The 22,687-nt window shown below is 43.4% G+C and overlaps 2 protein-coding genes across 13 annotated transcripts in view; both read right to left on the bottom strand.

Annotated features, from left to right (window-relative positions):
* The window catches only part of cttn (cortactin), a 28,179-nt gene extending 11,113 nt beyond the window's left edge, over positions 1-17,066 (bottom strand). The window contains exons 1-9 of one of the 2 annotated variants that reach the window (XM_078255669.1): positions 16,927-17,066; positions 14,748-14,848; positions 14,569-14,642; positions 13,656-13,785; positions 11,498-11,608; positions 11,042-11,096; positions 8,468-8,578; positions 7,489-7,599; positions 5,476-5,586 (exon numbers count right to left, since the gene is read on the bottom strand). In XM_078255669.1, coding sequence (XP_078111795.1) covers positions 5,476-5,586; positions 7,489-7,599; positions 8,468-8,578; positions 11,042-11,096; positions 11,498-11,608; positions 13,656-13,785; positions 14,569-14,642; positions 14,748-14,831 — 787 coding nt within the window. In that variant the 5' untranslated portion in view covers positions 14,832-14,848; positions 16,927-17,066. The remainder of the gene's footprint in view (positions 1-5,475; positions 5,587-7,488; positions 7,600-8,467; positions 8,579-11,041; positions 11,097-11,497; positions 11,609-13,655; positions 13,786-14,568; positions 14,643-14,747; positions 14,849-16,926) is intronic. The other variant, XM_078255678.1, reaches the window with a different exon arrangement.
* Positions 17,067-19,137: 2,071 nt separating this feature from the next.
* The window catches only part of ppfia1 (PTPRF interacting protein alpha 1), a 50,353-nt gene continuing 46,803 nt past the window's right edge, over positions 19,138-22,687 (bottom strand). For 5 of the 11 annotated variants that reach the window (XM_078255560.1, XM_078255595.1, XM_078255603.1 and 2 more), the window contains one exon: positions 19,138-20,783. In XM_078255560.1, coding sequence (XP_078111686.1) covers positions 20,722-20,783 — 62 coding nt within the window. In that variant the 3' untranslated portion in view covers positions 19,138-20,721. Of the gene's footprint in view, positions 20,806-20,860; positions 20,980-22,591; positions 22,657-22,687 lie in introns of those variants that run through there. The other 6 variants (XM_078255569.1, XM_078255649.1, XM_078255631.1 and 3 more) reach the window with 3 other exon arrangements.

The raw sequence follows: 22,687 nt of genomic DNA, 5'->3' as shown, positions 1-22,687 counted from the left end.
CAAAATGTCTACCAAGCTGAAAAACTGAAGTTGTACTATTTTTAGAGCAGTTACCTTCCTTAGTGGGGTGAGTCTAAACTTAATATTTTAAAAACAAAAATCTAGCTATTTCTTTCTGCTTGTATTGTAGGATATGTACATGAAACTGTGTGCTGCTTGACATCACCTGGGAATGATAAGGCACATTCAAGTAGAAGGCTGGTACTACAAAATGAATAAAGGGGCGACCTCTAGGTCACCCAGTAGAGCGTGCACCCCATGTAGGCTGAGTCCTTTGCAGCGGCCCGGGTTCGAGTCCGACCTGCGGCCCATTGCTGCGTGTCATCCCCCATCTCTCTCCCCCCTTTCCTGTCTATCCACTGTCACTATTAAATAAAAGGGAAAAGTCCCAAAAAATGATCTTAGTAGGGCCAAAGGCTTGTCATCAATAGCTGTGTTTCCATTCAAATGTCAAGCACATTTGAAGCGAAGAAATATGAATTAGGCGCATTTCAATCAACAGGTTTGGAGCGAATAAACTCAGCTACAGCGTAGTTTGGTTGGAAGTTGGCGCTATAGACTACGCATGGCTGTAATCCGCTAGTGAACAGAGTAGAAGTAGAGGCTGCTAACTGGAAACAAAACAAGTCGCATTGGCCATCAAACCCATCTACGGGGGAAATGGAGAGGGGTCTTTAATCACAGCTAGTGTCGGCCATGTTTCATGTTGTCTGCCAACAGCGGAAACAGCTGATCAGTCATGCGAGTTAAATGTTCGCTACGTCAGAACCTATTCGACAAATGTGTTGCCATGTCCCATTTAGCGCATCGACTGTTTTTAAAGAGCCAAAAACCACCTCAAGAGAGTGTAGAAATGTTTTTCCACGAATTTCCATACAGATTTTCTTATGCGATACCTCAAAATGTGCATAAAAAATGTGTTACTGGAAACACAGCTATAGCTTGTGGGGGCTATTGGAAGAAGTAACTGGTAAATAAATAGGCTTAAAAAATATAAAAGTGCATTTAGTTGTGTGTTTAACACCCACAGAATTTTATTCAAAATACACAGAATGAGGGTAAAGAGAGACTTGCGGAGAGAAGAGTTTGTGAAGTGATTGGTCAGTTGCTGCATAATGTGGCCTTAACTCTCAGATTATGAGTTTTGGAAGTTAGAAAGTTGCAGATCTATGCAGGCCACAATGTTCGGCCTTCTGAAATAGGCTTTTCTCAGCTTTTACAATGTCTAATCTGCTCATCTAAAAAGAGAATAAAAGGCTTTTAAGATGCGTCTGATGTTGGTAAGCATGCAACATAACTATTTGACTACTGCACTTATTATAAATTGCTCTGAAAGTTAGCACCAGCTAAAGGCCCGACATGCAAATAATAAATCTGAACTGTGGTTTCACTTCCTCTATCCGAGCCTTTTTTTTTTTTACCCGCAGATTGAGGAAGTTGTTAACCTTTGAAAGACCACATCCAAAGCCACAGTAAAACCACATCAGAGCTGAAAGTGCAGGGCTGAGAAGGAAGAAAAGGTTTCACAGTGAATACAAATCGTGTGCTAAACTCAAAGCAGACAACATGTAAAGGCTGAGGTTTGGTCGATATTTTCCCTGTTCAAAGTTCTAGAAAAAGTCAAATCAAGGGTTCGATGTGCAACGATTTGAACAAGAGAAACATGTGTGCCTATCAGTTTACTGTATGTAGAAAACAGTAACAGCTGTCTAAGTAAATATAAAGACGTACTGAGCATTTAAAAAAAAAGAAAAAAAAACTTTAAAAATGCAAAATAAATCCATGTGTCATCATTCATCATATCATTTATAATAGCTGCTATCATCCATCAGCCACTTCTTATATATATCAGTAAATGTGATATATTTACAATAAACTTGTTTATCAAACCTATATCGACTAGAGTATAAAAGCTGACAAGCTTCAGCTGAAGATGATTAGAGTTTAGCTGGTAGTGAACATTAAAAGGTGCTGTAGGTAGGATTGTGAAGATCCAGGACTTAGCCAAAAAATGTAAACCTCGACAACTTCTCAGTCCCTCCCCCCTTTCCGCTAAAGCCCAAAACGGTCTCCTAAACCCCTCCCCCCACAAGGGAAAATGAATGCATGTGCATGAGCAGTGATTGACACGCAGTTAGATACACACCCCCCCGGCCCTGATTGGTGCATCTGAACAGGGAGCTGTGGATTTTTGCAAATCACACTACAGGCTATGTTCGAACATGGTGTTCGTTATAGACAATCCATGACTAGCACAGAAGTCCAACAACAAACAACCACTCTGGTTTAGATCAGTGAGGCCGTTCCTCCCAATCACGCCTCTCCATGTGTCTCCATCATTGCCCACGTGCGTGTTGAAGTCCCCCAGCAGAACTATGGAGTCCCCGACTGGAGCCCCATGCAGGACTCCACTCAAGGTTTCCAAGAAGGTCGAATACTCTGAACTCTTGTTTGGTGCATATGCACAAACAACAATGATCGATTTTGTAATCGTTTCATCTGATCTGAGGCCGTATGTTTTGGACACTCGGGTGAAGAGAGGGGCGGAGATGTCAACCGATCACCATCTGGTGGTGAGTTGGGTCAGGGGGTGGGGGAAGACTCTGGACAGACCTGGTAAGCCCAAACGGGTAGTGCGGGTAAATTGGGAACGTCTGGAGGAGGCCCCTGTCCGACAGACTTTCAACTCACACCTCCGGCGGAGCTTTTCGTGCATCCCTGTGGAGGCTGGGGGCATTGAACCCGAGTAGACAATGTTCAAAGTTTCCATTGCTGAAGCTGCGGTGAGGAGCTGTGGTCTTAGGTGCCTCAAGGGGTGGTAACCCACGAACACCGTGGTGGACACCGGTGGTCAGGGAAGCCGTCCGACTGAAGAAGGAGTCTTTCCGGGATATGTTATCCCAGAGGACTCCGGAGGCAGTTGCAAGGTACCGAAGGGCCCGAAGGGCTGCAGCCTCTACCGTGAAAGAGGCAAAGCAGCGGGTGTGGGAGAAGTTTGGAGAAGACATGGAGAAGGACTTTCGGTCGGCACCAAGGTGCTTCTGGAAAACCGTTCGCCACTTCAGGAGGGGGAAGCGGGGAACCATCCAAGCTGTGTACAGTAAGGATGGGATGCTGTTGACCTCAATTGAGGAGGTAATAGGGCGGTGGAAGGAGCACTCTGAGGAACTCCTAAATCCGACTAATACGCCCTCTATGGTAGCGGCAGAGCTGGAGGATGATGGGGGATTGTCGTCAATTTCCCTGGTGGAGGTTGCTGAGGTAGTTAAACAACTCCACAGTGGCAAAGCCCCAGGAATTAATGAGATCCGTCCAGAAATGCTTAAGGCTCTGGGTGTGGAGGGGTTGTCATGGTTGACACGCCTCTTCAACATTGCGTGGAAGTCTGGGACGGTGCCTAAGGAGTGGCAGACCGGGGTGGTGGTTCCCCTTTTTAAAAAGGGGGGACCAGAGGGTGTGTGCCAATTACAGGGGTATCACACTTCTCAGCCTCCCCGGTAAAGTCTACTCCAAGGTGCTGGAAAGGAGGGTTCGGTCGATAGTCGAACCTCAGGTTGAAGAGGAACAATGCGGATTCCGTCCTGGTCGTGGAACAACGGACCAGATCTTTACTCTCGCAAGGATCCTGGAGGGAGCCTGGGAGTATGCCCAACCGGTCTACATGTGTTTTGTGGATCTGGAGAAGGCGTATGACCGGGTGCCCCGGGAGATACTGCGGGAGTACGGGGTGAGGGGGTCCCTTCTCAGGGCCATCCAATCTCTGTACGACCAAAGCGAGAGCTGTGTCCGGGTTCTCGGCAGTAAGTCGGACTCATTTCAGGTGAGAGTTGGCCTCCGCCAGGGCTGCGCTTTGTCACCAATCCTGTTTGTAGTATTTATGGACAGGATATCGAGGCGTATTTGGGGTGGAGAGGGGTTGCAGTTCGGTGGGCTGGGGATCTCATCGCTGCTTTTTGCAGATGATGTGGTCCTGATGGCATCATCGGCCTGTGACCTTCAGCACTCACTGGATCGGTTCGCAGCCGAGTGTGAAGCGGCTGGGATGAGGATCAGCACCTCTAAATCGGAGGCCATGGTTCTCAGCAGGAAACCGATGGAGTGCCTTCTCCAGGTAGGGAATGAGTCCTTACCCCAAGTGAAGGAGTTCAAGTACCTTGGGGTCTTGTTCGCGAGTGAGGGGACAATGGAGCGGGAGATTGGTCGGAGAATCGGCACAGCGGGTGCGGTATAACATTCAATTTATCGCACCGTTGTGACGAAAAGAGAGCTGAGCCGGAAGGCAAAGCTCTCAATCTACCGGTTTTTGTTCCTACCCTCACCTATGGTCATGAAGGCTGGGTCATGACCGAAAGAACAAGATCCAGGGTACAAGCGGCCGAAATGGGTTTCCTCAGGAGGGTAGCTGGCGTCTCCCTTAGAGATAGGGTGAGAAGCTCAGTTATCCGTGAGGAGCTCGGAGTAGAGCCGCTGCCGAAAGGAGCCAGTTGAGGTGGTTCGGGCATCTGGTAAGGATACCCCCTGGGCGCCTCCCTAGGGAGGTGTTCCAGGCACGTCCAGCTAGGAGGAGGCCCCGGGGAAGACCCAGGACTAGGTGGAGGGATTATATCTCCAACCTGGCCTGGGAACGCCTCGGGATCCCCCAGTCGGAGCTGGTTAATGTGGCTCGGGAAAGGGAAGTTTGGGGTCCCCTGCTGGAGCTGCTACCCCCGCGACCCGACCCCGGATAAGCGAACGAAGATGGATGGATGAATGGACACTACAGGCTGTAGGTGGAGCCAGAGGAGCTGGATTTTCTTTAATTACCTGCTTCACTTAATTCTACTGGAACATAGGATGAGGTTCAGCAAATATGACAGAAAGTTAGTTTTATAAGTCTTACCTACTGCACTTTTAAACCATTAGCTTTGGCCCATAATTCATTTGGCATGATTAATCTGATAAATGGAAAGATTTGCAGTAGACTTGAACACTAAGGACACTAGGACTGCAAATAAGTATTTTCATTGTCGATTATTTTCTCGATTAATGGATCAGTTGTTGGGTCTATAAGATGTCAGAAAATGGTGAAAAATGTGGATCAGTGTTTCCCAAAAAGCCCAAGATGACGTCCTCAAATGTCTTGTTTTGTCCACAACTCAAAGATATTCAGTTTACTGTCACAGCGGAGAGAAGAAACTAGAACAGATTCACATTTAACAAGCTGGAATCATTTATTTTTTAACTTTCTTTCTTAAAAAAGGGACTCAAACAAATAAATCGATTCATCAAAATAGTTCGTGAAGAATTTAGTAGTTGACAATTAATTGATTAGTCTTTGCAGTTTTAAAGGATACAATATTTATTAGGGTATGGACATCCCATAGGCTAAAACACTGATTGGCAGTAGGATCCTTAAGCTGTTTACACTTTCTGACGGCTCCTGCTGGAACTTTGCATGTCTCCTAAAACCCATAGAAACCAAATCAAAACCAGTACCTTTCTGGGACTCGTGAAGCTGTAGTTTCTCCTGGTGGTCCCATCCCAGCGCCGATGCATCCTGTCTGTCCGTCTGCACACCAAACTTGCCCCCAAAACCCTTCACATAGTCTGCAGAAACACATAACACACGCAGACAAGCAGACATCAACACCCAAACATGTTTTGAAACCTCATTTTGTCATCTGTTTGAATTACATGTGTCAGACATGGAACAGTATGAACAATTTTAAGAAGTAAAAAAAGAAAAATATAGGAAAAATGTCAGAAGAATATCATAGCCATAAATTTGAATAAATACATGGAAGACTTATGTTTGGTGGTGCAGGTTGGCGCAGTTTGTTTTTGTTGTTTGTGGAGCCTGTGCTGTCTACAGAGACCGCGTTTTTTTACAGTGTGTTCAGGGGACAGGCAGCTAGCAGATAGTGAGATGTTTTTTACAGTGTGTTCAGGGGACAGGCAGCTAGTAGATAGTGAGGAGATGTTTTTTACAGTGTGTTCAGGGGACAGGCAGCTAGCAGATAGTGAGGAGATGTTTTTTTACAGTGTGTTCAGGGGACAGGCAGCTAGCAGATAGTGAGGAGATGTTTTTTTACAGTGTGTTCAGGGGACAGGCAGCTAGCAGATAGTGAGGAGATGTTTGCTGTATGTGACAAAAAATGTTGTAGCCTAAAAAAACGCATGACATCGCTTAGAGCACCTTTAAGACCTTGGCTAATGTTAGCAATTAACTGCAGTTAAACAAATAAACGGCGTAAAAGAAAACTGACAATAAGACAATTATGTAATAATTATTACAGGCCTACTTAGTTGATTTAAACAACACTAAATTGAAATTAGTTTTTTTGCAGGGGAATATTCACTAATGTCTGAAAAGCACTGATTCTCCAAAAGGCAAAGTTAGCTCAAAACTAGTAAAAATTAAATGTGAAAAAAAACGTGCAAGGTTGTAAACTTAAACTGGAACATGTCTCTGTGATGTACAGTAAGTGATGCTTATTAGGATAAATATCATCAACTATCATATTATTCTATAACTGAATAACGCCAGTGGAGCAGCTGCATGATGTAAATGTTCAGAAACAATTCATTTCAAGCAGTTCATGTGTGCAGAACTAAAAGCCTTTTGCGCAGGCTGTTTTAAAACCGGTGTATTGAAATGGCTGGCCCTGTCATCAGAGCATGTGACCCAGTTATCAGCCTGCGCCACATATGCAAACACAGCCCGGTGCATTGTGGGAAATACTTGAGGTCACCTACACTTTCCGACACCAGCCCGTATCTGGAACGAGGCAGTAAAGACTGCACAGGTGTGTCAGACAGGCGGCTACAGGAAAAGCTGCTCTGCTGTGTTGCAACCGACAGTCCAGACAAGTCGGGACAGACATGAGGGTGTGACTCACTCAGGCCTTCGGGATACTTAAACTTACTGAAAACACATCAGCGGCAGAGTGTTCACTGATCAAAACAAACTGCAAGCAAAAATACTGATAACTTTTGGTTAGTACGTTGTTGTTTTTTTAATCACAGAAAGAGAATATCTCAATGAGAGCTGCAAAGATGAATTGATCAGTCAACGGTTATATTAATCACCAACTATTTTGATAATCGATTAATCGGTTTGAGTCATTTTCTTTAAGTAAAAAAAAAGTTAAGATTCTCTGATGTCAGCTTGTTAAATGTGAATATGTTCTAGTGTCTTCTCTCCTCTGTGACAGGAAACTGAATATCTTTGAGTTGTGGACAAAACAAGACATTTGAGGACGCCTAACAAATAATCGTCAAAGTCCAAGATGACGTCCTCAAATGTCTTGTTTTGTCCACAACTCAAAGATATTCAGTTTACTGTCACAGAGGAGAGAAGACACTAGAACAGATTCACATCTAACAAGCTGGAGTCAGAGATGTTTTATTTTTTTTCCACAAAAAAATGACTCAAACCGATTAATTGATTATCAGAATAGTTGCCGATTCATTTCATAGTTGACATGGGGGTGTTGTGATGATACCAACCTTTCTGTGACTCGTGCCTCTCAGTTTTGCCCTGGTACTCAAAGCCCATAGCACTCTTGTCCACCTTGTCGGTCTCAACACCAAACTTGCCGCCAAAGCCCTTGGTGTAATCTGCCGGTGGCCAGAGCAGAGGAGGGGGAGACAGGGGACATAAATCCAAAGTTAAGACAGGAAGAGGTGGAGCATTGCACACAAGTCTTTCAGCAGCAAGAGTTCTCATGACATTTGACTTTGGTGTAAATCAAACTATTTTTCCACTCAGTACAGTTTAAGATATCATCAGCAGGTTTTTTTTAGTCTCTTCCTGTCAAAGTGTCAATTTTACATAAACTAGGAGCATATTTCAGTTGTGTATCCGTTATTTAAAGACGAGAAAGACTGAAGTGAACTGGATGAAAAACCGACATGGCATGTTTAAAAGGTAAAAGTATACCAAATTTAAATATCCCAATCCCCTCCAGAAAACCAGCTGGGTCATACCCAAGCCACAGACCAGCAACAGACGAGAGGGTGCTGGTATGTGCCAATCACCTGAAATCTGAGACGAGGAGGGAGGAACACATTAAAGAAGACAGCATTTCAGAAAGGAAATGGCCACCTACGTCCATTAGACTCCCATGTTCTTAAGTCCTCTGAGGCAGGTGTACTGTGTGCCATATCTTAAAACACTATAATAAGAATCATGTATTATTTAGCACTTGGGAAAAGCAAACATCACATCACACATGCAACTGAGAAAGCTAAAAAGGAAAACAAAGCCTTTGTTTGTAACATTATATAAGCAGGCAAAGGCTGAGGAATGGAGGAAGAGGAAGAAATGCAAAATAACACGATTTGTCAGGACCAACGTGGAGCTGTGCTCACTGAGTTCGGCCAAGTTGTTTGCGTTTGTGTGCGTTAGTGTGTATCCATCAGCCATATTTTCTCCACATCTCTCCGGGTTAATGGGAAGGCCGCATGGCAGGAAATCTACACAAACCTTTCTGGGAATCATGTTTCTCGGTTTTGCCCTGGTAATCGAAGCCCACTGCGCTCTGGTCGACACGATCTGCCTGCACGCCGTATCGCCCCCCAAACCCAGTGGTGTAGTCTACACAGCAAAGCAAGGGAGGGGAGGGGGGGGGGCAAGGGTCAAAGGTCAGCGTGAAGCAGCATGGAAACAGTGGTCACGAAGCAGCCCAATTCCAAATTCCTCATTAACATTTACCGGCAGTGGCCGGTGCTAAGACAGAAACACTTCAGACATTCACTGCCTTCATTATCACACATCACGTCATGCTGTTTTTAAAATCCACTTCCTTGAAGGAGACTTAGACTATGTGTTGGCCTGCTCGTAGTGAAAACTGTTCTTAAACAGTGAGTACGTTTACATGCACACTAATATTCCACAATTATTCGGAATATGACAATATTCAGAATTAGATACGGGTCATGTAAACTGCATATTCCGGTTGGATATTTGGAATAAGGACTTTTTCCAAATTTAGCATTTTCCGAGTAAGACTTGTGGGATATGCTGGTGTTATTCAGGTTTTAGAAGCATTCCTTGGACATGTATGCAACGCATTCAGAATCTGTGTCTCAAACAGTGTTTTTACAGCAGTTTACAGACGTCTCGGTGCATTGCTACGGTTGTTGGACACAAACAAACCAGCCAACAGTTTGCAGGGCTGCGGTAGAGATGCATACCAAAAAGAAATGAGAAACACAACTACTTTTAAACATTATGAAAGAATCGGATATCAAGAGGTTTTTGGGTATGCGCAAACATGGCAACGCCGACTTTTTCAAGAAGCTGTTTGAAGGAATGAAAGAGGGAGGCTGTGTTCGCACGGTCCAACAAGTCCACCACCGCTGGAAAACTTTGAAAAAAAATCTTCTTTTTTTACACTGCTGCAAGTAAACGGGAATATAAGTGGAATTTTCACTTTCATTAGCCATGTAAACAGCTTAGTCGGAATACTGTCTTGCCGAAATACTATGTGCATGTAAACAGTAGTCAGTGACACTACTGAGGAACAGTTGGAATTGGGCAGATGTTCTGCACGTCTGTGCAGGGGATGAATGCAACACAAGGTGATGACAGTACGGGGTCATGGGGAATGCAGCCTTAAAATACTAAAAGCTAAGAAGGCAGAGGGGACTCCCAGAGCACTGGGGTCACTGTAACGCTGTACACAGTGCAGTGCAAAGTAGCTTCATGAGTAGTTTTGTTTTGGCTCTATTCCAGCACATTGAACCTCAAACGTTACAGTGACTAATTAAAAGGCTTAAGCTTTAACCTTAATGTGTTTACGTCTTTATCTGATCGATGGAGCTCAACAGTGCGGTTCCGGAAGTACAAGTGCCATTCGTTTTCTCCACAAGGATGTCTAAAAGTCCTTTAACCCTTGTGTTGTCTTCCTGACGACCATGACCATGTCCCTTCTAACGTTTTTTGTCACTTTTCCCCTACGTTTTTGATGTTTTCTTCCGGTGTTTTGAAGTTTTTATTTGATAATTTTGGCACTTATTTTGACGTCCCATATTTCTGATATACATAAAAAAAAATAAAAAATCGTTGAAAACGGTTCAAATTTGACCCGAGGACAACATGAGGGTTGAATGTCTGAACAATCCAAGGTGGACTGACCACGAGCTACCAGATTAGTGAAACGAAAGTTTCTGCTCTGTAAAAGCCACAAGTCTGTATGAAATCAACCTTGTTTTAAGAAAAACACGTTTTATTTGCGATGTCATGGAAAAGTACTACACTGCCCACAATCCTAAGCGTAACAGCTGATTGATGGGGCTCGAGGTTACCATGAAAATGTTTACCGCACCCGCAAACGGCTAGAGTCTTGTACCTTTGCCTTTTTTTTAATTGTTCTTTTGCGCCGAATCAAATGTTTTATGGTCACGACAATTCTTGTAGCTGGTTGGCTTGGTTCCAGGCTTAAAACTCTTTAAATAAGCATTTAATGAACGCCAATGGAGATATTGAACAGGGAAAAGCGTACGGAACCAGGGCCCTTCAAAAATGGGCGGTGACTGTTGAGCTCCATTTACATCCTCCCAAAGAGATAAAAAGGGCTACAATTTGACACGGTTTACTAATATGTTTGTTAAAACACTCACAATACCTTTAAAGCAACTTGTGCAGAAGTACAGCGCCACGGAAATAAAAAATGGCGCTCTAAGAATACTTACAAACTGCAATGTAACTTATAATATGCCAGTAAAACAAATAGAAAACAACACCATAAACATATTTTGGTCTGTCTGTACAAAAGCAGATCAGATCAAGCGGCTTCTGATCAGCACAACAGGAGTACACGTGGTACAGCTGGCCATCAGCCAGATGCTCATCAGACTGTGTTAGTGGCTGGGAACTCGGTCTCCCTCAGGCAGTTTAGAAATCTAATGCTGTTAGCAAAACCTAACTGGCTGATAGAAAGTAATAAGCAAAAGGCTCAGATCATACAAGGATCTATTTAGAGAAGTCTGTCTAAAACTAAACTACAGGCGATCTGGAGCTGAAGCAGACGTGCAAAAAGACAAGTTGAGACATCACCTTTCTGCGAAGCATGTTTCTCCGTCTTCCCGGCATACTCAAACCCAACAGCTGACTGAAATGAGAGAGGAAGAAGAAACAATTATTCTGCTGACTACTTACCCCTTACTTATCACCATAAAACGATACACTAACGATAAGAACATTTCCTAGCACTGTCTTAGCCCAGGTGCGTTTTTTACTTATTAGTCATTTTTATGTTTTGTCAACGTCAGATGTTGGATTGTCATTGTCATTTCTGCAGTATTGTTCTTCTTTTCTTGATATATGTTTATGTCTATGTTTTTAGAGAATATGTTGTGATGACCACATGAATTTCCCCTTGTGGGATTATAACGTTCACCTTGTTTTGTTTCCTTAAGAGGGAGCCTGCCATTTTACAAATATTCAAAAATCATGTTTGAAATCAAGGAGATGTTGTCAGCACTGTGAGCTGGTGTCAGCCACAGGAAATACCTGGTCAACGCGGTCAGCTTGCACTCCAAACTTCCCTCCAAAGCCCTTGGAGGTATCCGTCTGGGAGCAGTGCTTGGACAACTTGCTCTGGTAGTCATGACCCACAGCAGACTGTGAAGAAACACACAAAAAAGACACAATTTCAAAAAAACAGGACAAAAAGGGAACATTTGAGGAGGGGGAGGGGTCATGAAAAGAGCAGTACAGCTGGAAACTGCCGCCAGCGGTTTGAAGTGGCGACATCTGACTCATCACAGATGCACACAGTGTGGTGTAAACACTGCTCGGTCATCAAATTCATGCTGCAATGACCACACAGCCCAGAGAGAGAAAGAGAGAAACGGTGAGGACGGCCAGAGCCGCTTGCCAGGAAAGATTATCGAGTGTGAAATGGCCACAACTGACTCGGCCTGTTCACACAAACACACAGGCTGAGATGAACATTTGAGAAACTGCAGCAGAGGCTCAAAGGGGTGTTCCAGGCAGCACGGCAATGGTTATGTTTAGGGTTACGGTTAGGGTTAGCTGCCTGGAAGGCGACGTTGGAGGCTTAAAACACCATCGAGCGCTCAAAGGACTCTGAGCTAGTTTAGATTTGTAGAAATTAAATTGGCTTCCTAGATTTTTATTAAAAGTCCTCTTTGAAAATACGAAAGGCTACAAAATGGTAGTCGTAATACAAACCAGGATCTCGCTTTAGCTGCAGGAAAGGCTACAACTACAAAAGTAGTTTCACCCTTCATAGAAAAATTGTGCGAGAAATACAACCAACATCATGAGATTTCATCCGCCTAGCTATTTTCAACTCACACTTATTGAACTGTAGTGCAGCTGCACACAGGCAACATATTCAGAATAAAGTGAAAAAAGGTACATTAGGGCAAAAATCATTGTACGGATTGGTTTGTGTTGGTGGCACCACCTCCACTGTGGTGATGCACCGCTACACACTTCATTGATCCAGAGATCGAGTAACAGTCAACAATGTGAACGTACACATGTTCCACCAAAACAAGTTCCTTCCCAAGGCTATTTTGCAGAGGCACCATGGCTACGAACGACGCTTAACGCCGCCCAAGACGATTGTGATTGGTTTAAAGAAATGCCAATAAACCAGAGCACGTTTTTCTCCCATCCCAGAATGCTGTGTGGACTAGCCAGACCCTCTTCCGCAGTGCTGTGGAGGAAGGTCTGGCAGTGCGAGACTACATTTGCTTAAACTGAACTGATGACGTCAATGACCTAGAGACACACTGCAAAATGATTTCCTGCTTGACAAGGATATCAGAATATGGTGAAATACTTTGATTTTGAAGCTCAGGCTGGTTGAGAAAATGGGTTCTTTTCAGGTCCAAGTGGGCACTTTCAAAACAATACCTAGCTTGATGAACTGGATGAACCAACGGTCAATCAAGTCCGCCATTGTCTAAACCACACCCGTAGCTGCCAGTAGCTCCTCACCGAGTGCTGATTGGTTCGGTAAGCTGGTAGTATTAAGTTGGTAGTATTAGGTTGGAGCCTGACAAGATGGATTTTCATGTGATATGCGATTAATGTCACAAGAATCCAGCTGCCGTGAGAGGTAGGGTGGATGGTCCACATTAGAAACTACATTTCAAACGGCGGACCTCAGTAATATCGTCAATCCGTCCTGTCGTGTGCAGCCGACAAGCAACCGACAGCTGCAGCCGGAGGAGACGGTAAAGAAGAGAGCGACGTTCGGTTGTTTGAGCTGGACAGAGGGATCGGATCTCAAAGTGGACCCTAGAGACACATTTTATTGCCAAGTGTAAATAATGCGTAAATGACTTATAATGATCGTTGTGATTTTGCAGTAAAACTCGAACGCTCCATGCTAAACTTTTAAACATTTTCAAGTTCTTTACCTTGGAAACAAACTGACAAAACAATCGCTCCTAAAAAGGGTCATTTAGTAGCAGATTGAGATCGATCTGCTGATGAAAGCTCCAGAACAGCTACTAAATGGACCTTTGGGTGAGATCGTTTGGTCAACGTCAATATCACTTTTGCACCACTTTATCGTGAAACGCAGCGATAAATCTGGGACACGGCTCTTTTGAAAGGGCAAAACATGTACGTGAACGCAAACGTCTGTTCCAGCTTCACCCGTGAGCTTACGTCTTGTGGTCCCTCTTACCTTGTCCATGCGGTCCTGCTGCACTCCAAATTTTCCTCCATATCCATGCGAGGCCTTGGGCATTTTGTCCAACTCCTTCTTCCTCAAGCTGGTGTGCTCTGTCGACACGGTGTCGCGCAGCTTGTGGATACTATGCCACGGAAGGAAAGAGTTAGGAGACACATTCTGGGGCTTTTAACATTGCATTTAATCAGGGGAGGAGCGGGCGAGGCTGACTTAAGGGGCTCCAGCACTGAATGTTTTATCAAACGACCTTTTAGGTTTGTCAAGAAATCTAATATAAATCGAGTGAATGTTCTTATGTTGGCCTAATATTCAATTCAGAGTATTTAAGGCCATATTTACGTGGCACTGCTGAGGATTCTCAATTTGCAATTAGAGCAGCCCAGATAATTATGGCAATTTGACTCAAATGTAGCAGATTTATCGGCTAAACATGTTTTCTGTGAACTCCACTCCAGCAGAGTATAACAAACATAGGTTTCAAGATTAGTAATGCTGTTCATGCCAAATTCCTACCTATGTTGTTCCTCAAAAAAAAAAGAACATAAGACAATGTTTGCCTCTTTTTAGGTGGCAGGAGTGAAAAATGAGTCATCCTAAACATGATGAAAACAGTTGGAGAAGGATTTGATACAAATCAGGATGTTGGCTCTACAGGAGGATGTTTTTCCTCAAATGATGTACAGACTTTTAGGCATTCTCTTGTCAAATGGCGTGAAAAGTACTGAAATGCTGCCGTATATGGGGTAAAATAAATCCCCACTGGGAATCATGCCCCTGGACTTCTGCTGTATGAAGGTTTGGGTGGAGCCAACAGTTGTAAACATCTGGGGTTCAGCCCAAACCTTCATACAGCAGAAGTCCCGGGGCATACATTTAATACCTAAGGAAGAATGATTTGCTTCCTCACTCTATGTGCTCCTGATGTCCTGAGCCCTCCACCGTCTTGGCCCCCCAGCGCTGCTCCGTCTCCGACACGTCATTCTAGAAATCCAGAAGAAGAAACAAATTTGGTGGCAAGAAGAGTGAAGCACGTGTGGAGTGAGGAGAACTAAACGGGGAAATGGAGGGAGGAAGAAGTGTGCATACCTCAAAGTCGGGGTCAGTCTCCCAGTCGTCCCCTTCTTCATTTACAGCCACATTGACTGACTGTCCTGCTGCTGCCTTCCACATCTTTACTGCAACACACACTGAAAAACAAAAAAGAAATACTTAAATCATACCGACTCATTTTCTTACTTTTGTGTTCTCTCTTTTGCTCCACTCACTCCCTTCACTCTCTCTTTAGGTCCTTTCTTTTCTTTCCCTCTCTGATTCGTTGCGCTCCACAAAATAAACAAAATATTGCCTACTTATCGCGACACTTTCGATAAAATATTGCGCATCATGATATCGCGATAACAATATTGAGTAGAGTTTAGATTCTCTGCCCGAGCCGGGCCGACATTTTATGCCGCTATGATCGGGCCGGGCCCTTAAACAAGCATTTGCATTTTTTTAAATCATTACTTTATTAGCCTAATTTGGTGGGGAGCAAGCTATGCCTCTCCAGCTCCTCCCGTAGCTCTGGGTATATGTCCTGCACTGACTTGAGTGGGAGGTAAACTGGGATACGTCGCGTCTCCCCCCCCTCTGCAGCACTGTTGTCGGCCAATTAGGTGATCGAGACAAGAAAGTCTCCTATATGGTTCCAGGGCTTTGATTATGTTGCTGCCTTGATCTGTTACCCTCACTATTCGGCTGAGGGAGCAGCTAGGGTCGAGGTTTATATATATACGTTTCTTCATTCGGATCCGTTCCATTCTGACTAAACAAACAGCGCAGTTTACATGCTTTGTCCTTGTTGCATTACCGGTATTCATTAAGATAATTCTAAACAGATTTCTGTAGTTCAAACAACTCGAAATTGTAGTTGAGAATGTCAGTTATAACGGCCCACGTATTAAAAAATTGTCGGGTTTAAATCAGGCTCATAATTACAGTTAATGTGTAGGGCCGGGCTCGGACACAACGTGCACGGGCTCGGGTAGGGTCAGGCTTGATTTTTTGGGCCCGATCTAAGCTCCAATATTGAGTCGATATATCATGCACCCCTGTAATAAGTGTGTTAGTTTGTCTGGTTCTGGGTGATCTCAAGTGACCTGGCATCTAACTGGAACCAAAGCTTTCTGTACTAAATCCCAATAACTGACTCAGCACAATGTGGGCAATCAGCATCTGTGTTGAATCAAGAGGCTGCAGGAGACGTGGCTCCATTCACCTCCGGAGAGGGGGGGAAGAGACCCCCAGGAAGCAGCATTCTCTGCATTTAACCCATCCTCAAGGGAGCAGTGGGCAGCCATTTACAGGACCAACTCCAGATCTGAGCCAGTGTCTTGATCAAGGGCACTGACTGGAGAACCCAGTACATGTTTTTTGATGGTGGGAGAAACCGGAGCACCCGGAAACATGGGGAGAACATTTAAACTCCACACAGAAAGGCCTAGAACGACCTGGATTCGAACCCAGAACCTTCTTGCTGTGAGGCCACAGTGCTGCTAAGTTACTGTACATGACAGGGGTATCTCCCACAACACAACCACACCCAAAATACAAAACCCAACGTGTTTAGTCTTTCTGACCAGGCCTGGTGAAGAAAAGTGCAAGAAGGTGTGACTGTGAGGTGTAAATAAAGTCGGAATAACTGAGAGTAGCTTGGTAGAATTAACGTTACGTTAGACGTGTGGTAGGGACACAAGTTAGCTCGTTTAACGTCACCATAGCTTAAGTTAATGTCGGTGAGTTAGCTTCAACCAAAGTGGGTCAGGCCACATAAAACAAATACTATCATTCCCACAGATGTACGTATATTTACCCCTATTTAAATGCAGTTAATTAAGCATTCGTGTGGTGTTTTTTTTCCTTCACAACGGCTCAGTGGGAACACTGACACATTTGTCTGCGTATCGGCTTTTTCTTTTTTTAAAACGGTTATAACGTTAACCAGCAGACAAGCTTTGGAAACACCTCGTTAATGGTTATGTCGACACATATAGATTCAACGTTAAGTGAAGAGCAGCAGTCAAACGTGTTTAATTTAGCTCCAAAACCGGGATAACGTTACTTGTGGTAGCTGTGTGTCTATGGTATTTCCTGTTCCAGATTTCCCAGCTTAGCTAGCTGGCTGGCTAAAGCTAACGTTACCAAGCCAACTGGAATGAGCTCCGTGAGGTTTTCACAGGTAACGTTAGACATTTTAACATCCTCCTTCTAAAGTGTTAATACTCACCGTCTACGACACAGGTAGCTCCGACCAGAGTCTGAACTAATTTTTTAAAGAAATGCCCCTGGTGGATGTAGCTAGTCCGTTCACACCTGAAGCGTTGGAGAAACAGTAATGTTCTCGCGGCTCTTCCGGCTCTCCCAGTATCCCGTTCTTTGCCAATGCTGACGTCACAAATGGGCGGGGATGTACATTATTGGAATTTTTTAAAAGATCTTTTTGGATCTTTTGATCTTTTTATCTTTTGGCATTTTAGGCCTTCATTTGTATAGGAGAGCTTAGACTTGAAAGAGGAGAGAGAGGGGGAATGACATGCAGCAAAGGGCCGCAGACCGTAGTCGAACCCGCGGCCGCTGCGTCGAGTAGTAAACCTCTATATATGGACATATCCCATTTTTGGATTTTGATGTCAATTTTTGATTTGATTTCTCCTTTAATCAATGTAATTTCTGGTAAATTGATTAAAATTACAACACAACAAAAATGTTGCTGCCTATTTAGTTTAGTTTTCAATATTTACTTGATCTGATTTGGAAAGCCAGTCTCAGTCGTGTTATTTGAATGTAAAAACACCAGGGACAGATGTAAATAAGTAGCCTACAGGAGTTTATCATTTCAGCGTAGCTGATAAAGTATATTTTGTGTTGCATGTTTTCGTTGTATACATTTTGTCTATTTGTTTATTGACCTGTAACAGAGCAAAATTAAATCTGATTAATACAGTATATGTAATCCCCAGTTTCACAACTTTTATTTAAAGTGCTCATATTATGCTCATTTTCAGGTTCATAATTGTATTTAGAGGTTATATCAGAATAGGTTTACATGGTTTAATTTTCAAAAAACACCATATTTTTGTTGTACTGCACATTGCTGCAGCTCCTCTTTTCACCCTGTGTGTTGAGATCTCTGTTTTAGCTACAGAGTGAGACATCTCACTTCTGTTCCATCTTTGTTGGGAGTCGTACATGCTCAGTAGCTAGGTAAGGACTACTAGCCAGTCAGAAGCAGAGTATGAGGGCGTGGCCTGACAGTAGCTAGGTAAGGACTACTAGCCAGTCAGAAGCAGAGTATGAGGGCGTGCCCTGACAGTACCTAGGTAAGGACTACTAGCCAGTCAGAAGCAGAGTATGAGGGCGTGTCCTGACAGTACCTAGGTAAGGACTACTAGCCAGTCAGAAGCAGAGTATGAGGGCGTGCCCTGACAGTACCTAGGTAAGGACTACTAGCCAGTCAGAAGCAGAGTATGAGGGCGTGTCACGCTAGCAGCTAGGTGAGCATTATAACGTGTGTTCCAAAGTGACCACGTTTGTCTCTGAAGTAAAGGCTGGACTACAGTAGAGCTGTTTGGAGCAGTTTGTGAACAGTGTTTTCTGTTGGAGATTTAAAAACATGAAATCCCCCTTGATACAACCATACGTATATAACTGGAATTACTGCCCGGGGGAATTTCCTAGCAAGTACAGAATGCACTAAAATAATGTAAATATTACACGTTTCACAGTGTTAGCATGTTTTTTTTTCTTCCTTTATTTATCCAGGTAAGTCGATTGAGAACAATTTCTCATTTGCAACAAAAACCTGTCACATTCACACAATTCCACATTCCTACCTGGAAGCTGCCCAGTACAACCACAGTCTGATCTGCTGGCCACTGAGCAGCTCCACTGGAGCGGTCAGGGTTATGGGCCTTGCTCAAGAGCACCTCAGTGGTGGTAATGAGGGAGGGGACAAGCGTTGCTCTTTCACTTTCCCCACCCAGATTTTTTTTATCCTTTCAGTCTGGGGATTGAACCGGCGACCTCCCGGTTACAAGCTCTCTTCTTTAAGCTTTAGGCCACCACTGCCATTTAGCAGCGCAAGGACTAAAACTCTTTATTTGAACTGAATTGACTGAACAATGTCTCCATTTTCCTTATAATTAACACTTTCCAGGAACCTTTTGGGAAATTATTAAAAAAATACGGACCCATAATATAAAGCATTCCTGACTGTTCTAACAAACAGTACCCATCATGGCAACGGACAATAAGGTTAGATGCTGCCTAATGCCACATTTCTCAAGCCTAGGACGGTCATGACAACATGGGATTCAGTCCCACTCAACAAATTAAAGTGGGCTGTCCGAGAAAGCCAACAGGAAACCAAAAGTAGGACAGGAAAGAGGCAAGATATTCTCAGAAGACAAGCTTTAGTCTTTTTATCTGCAGTGGAAAATGAGTTTCAGTATTTTATTGAAAGTAAGCAATAAATAATATTGTGATAAAAATAGTTTATAAGTACTCAGACTGTACATCATTGTTACAAGATCAAAAGATTCAATGGAAAGAGCAGGAATAAAACAGCAACATGATTTGCATTGTGCATAAAATGACTAAATCACAAACAGAAACAAATGCATTTCTACTGTAAGCCTTAACTACATGTAGGGTGAACTAAAACTCTTCGGTTCCTTCTCATTTGCCATAAACTAATGGTGGAACCCGTGTTGGGAGCGTAGACGAGACACAGACATGAGGAGCATTGCTACATTCACAGGAGCAAACTGAGGCTTCAGCTCTGAACGTAAAACTGACGAAACACAACGTTGGGGGTGGGGGAGGGAGTAATAATAAATAGAACAGACGACAGAGAGGAGTTAAGAAAACAATAAGGCTTGATATGAAATCTTCATACAAAGTGTTTTTAAAAAAAGGTTTGTGGGGTGGATCGCCCCGCCTTGAGGGTTGTCTAGTCACAGCGGGGATCGACTGAGGCCTCAGTGAAGTTGGTCCATCGAAGGAGTTTCCACACGTTGGACTCAGCCGTACGTTTCAAGTCCTCCTGTACGAGTGAGCCTGTGTGTGTTTCTCCAGAGGTGAGGGAGGGAGGGGGGGGCAGGGGGGGGGGGGGGTTGGTTAAAAGGGGCGAGCTGGGTGTGGTAGGGTGGGGATGAGTGGAGAAGTTTCCGCATGCAAGGTGAACTAGAGAGAACCTGGAATTCTGTTTTCACTTGCATCCGAAATAAGCCCTCTTGTTTTGTTTTTCCGTTACGGTTATATGGCTTTAATTCTTAAATTCAAGAGTTTTTATTTTGGTTTTGCAGATATGGAAAATTAAAAGAAGAGAAAAAGGAAAATGTGTGTTTCACATGATATCTGTTGTCAACATCACCTGGCTTGCCAGCAGTTATTTTAACGGTGATGGATGACTCACAGTGTTGAGCAGTTTGTGAAACAGTCTGACAACTCCAGCAATTTGTCTGATATTCACACCTCCATTGACCTAAGAGCTGCATTTACACAAATCACAGGCAAGAAGCTACAAAAATTACAACAGTTAAAAAGGGCAAAGGATATGTATTAAGTTATATCACATGTCAAAGTCACTTAAGCATAAATTCAATGATTAGAATTTAAATCAAAGAGAAGAAAAAAAAAAAAAAAAAAACATACATCTGGTCAATAGAATCAGGATTATAAAAAAGATTAGATAAAATGTCTGTTGGTAGAAATATACAAACTCCAGACAATTGAAACCTTCAGTTACATACATCTGAGAGCTGAGCTTAATACGGGCACAGTGGAGAAACATTTCTTTTAAAAAGTGGGTTGATTAAGGGGATAGAGGCAAACAAAAAAAGGATTACATAGTAATTCTAAAATCAATTATATGTCCCATGGGTTTACATAAATACAATAACAACTGTAGATAAATCTAAAAGGTTTCCACTAGGGATACTGAGACTGGTGAGTAAGGTCTTTCTCTGTGATGACGACACACAACAAAAAAAAAATCTTTTTAGTGTCCTTGCAAGTCATTTCAGTTCATCATCCTGGTCTTGAACGCAGGGAACTCCCCTTCATCCTCTGACCAGCGGTTACCTATAGAAATAATGAGGATAAACTGAGAAGGGGAAGAGAGAGATGAACGGACCCGAGAGGAGAAGCAGGACAGAAGCCAGGGATGGATGGATGGATGGATGGATGGGGGGGGGGAGAAACAAAGGGAAAGAGAGGAGAGGCGTACGACATGCGTTATTAGAGCAGAGAACTCCAGTATGAGAAAGCTGCTTTCTGCCTGGAAAAGAGAGAGGAGCAGTTCTGCAGTGAGGTAATAGCCATACTGTATGCTTTGAGTGTACACGTTCTTCTATTAGGGCTGGACGTGAAAACCAAAATTCAAAACCTCTAACCGACGTCATTTTCCCATATCGGTTTAGTTTTTAATTTTTATTAGATTATTTTTTTAGGCTTTTTCCACCTTTAATTTCTGACAGGACAGCCAGGTGAGAAAGGGGATAAAGAGGGGGAAGACATGCAGGAAACAGTCACAGGTCGGACCCGAACCCTCGACCTCCGCGTCGAGCCACAAACCCCGAAGTACACGTGCGCCCGCTCCACCACTAACCAACCCGGCCACCCCATGTCGGTTTATTTTAATTTTATTTTTTAAATCCTGTAAATACTTTCCCCACTGTGTGTGTGTTTAAAAACATAATACGACGTGTGTGGTCATGTGACTCCGCCCCGTCCAGTCTGCGGCATAGAAGCAGTACGGATGACAACTCAAACACAGAGGGCCCTATTTTAACGATTTAAGCACACGGCGTGAAGCGGCGGAAAAAAGGGTCCGTGGGCCAGGCGCATGGTTCAAAAGGGTTGTACTTAGTGTCTTCATTAATCAGGTGTGTTTTGGGCGTAACATGAAATAAACCAATCAGAGATCATCTCCCATTCCCTTTAAAAGCCAGGTGTGTTTGGACCTTGGAGCATTGCTATTATGATGGAGGATTTGCACCGTAATATTTTTATTTGTAATCTTCTGCGTGTGTGTGTGCTGCTGTGCGTCCCTGTGTGTGTAACAAGCATAGTGTGTGCGCGCTGTGCATAAGCCTAGACACATTTTACCTTGGCTTTGCGCTGCGCCGGGTGCTAGATAGGGCCCTGAGTCAACTGAACAACAGGAGCAGCTTGAAGAAAAACGCAGTGTTAGTCGTTTGGACACATTTTGGCTTTGCCACTGAAGTAAGTACAACAGACAAAAGGTGACTGTGAGCCGGTTACTGACCACCGTGAGGTCCCGGTCGTTTCAGTGGCCGTATATTTAAGTTTACTGACAAAACATGACAGCCATGCCAATGTTGAGGAGGATTACGAACACCCATTTCCTGGGTGAAAGTCTTGTTAACTTTTTCCTGGATATGAATGGCAATATTAAAAAAAATATTTATCTTGTTTGCAAAAAAATGCAAGTTATTTTCTACTCTTTTTTGGTTTATTGGAAACTTGCTTTTTACAGTAAAATTAAAATGTAACTTTTTCCACAAGGCTTCTTTATTTCAAGCAATGGGTGCTTCGAGTTCAATTGTCTGAAATATTCAATAAATAACCATGAATAGTTCATCTGTGTGTTTACTTCAGATATTTTAAAATCACAAAGTTAAAGATATGCACTCTTTCATAAAAAGATCCTACCTTTTAATAGTATATTTATTCACTATGCATATTTACCCCAGTGAACAAACCCCGGATAAGCGGATGAAGATGGATGGATGGAACAAAATAAAAAAAATAAAAAAATTTGATTAATCGTAATCGAGGTAAAATGTTGTATTAGTCCTGATTTGATTTTAGGTCACATCGTCCAGCCCTAGCTTGTATTATTTCAAAGTTGATGTGTGTGATCTTACCGTTGTATGTTAACAAGAGTAGGTCCTGACTGTGGCAGTGTCCAGCCTCTGTATAGACTGACTTCCTGCGTTTCCATGTTGCATGTAAAATCACAT

Source organism: Sander vitreus, chromosome 1, assembly GCF_031162955.1.
Source record: "Sander vitreus isolate 19-12246 chromosome 1, sanVit1, whole genome shotgun sequence".
Classification (NCBI taxonomy): Eukaryota; Metazoa; Chordata; class Actinopteri; order Perciformes; family Percidae; genus Sander; species Sander vitreus.
Note: the sequence above shows the minus strand (reverse complement) of the source record. Positions and strands in the feature narration are given on the sequence as shown.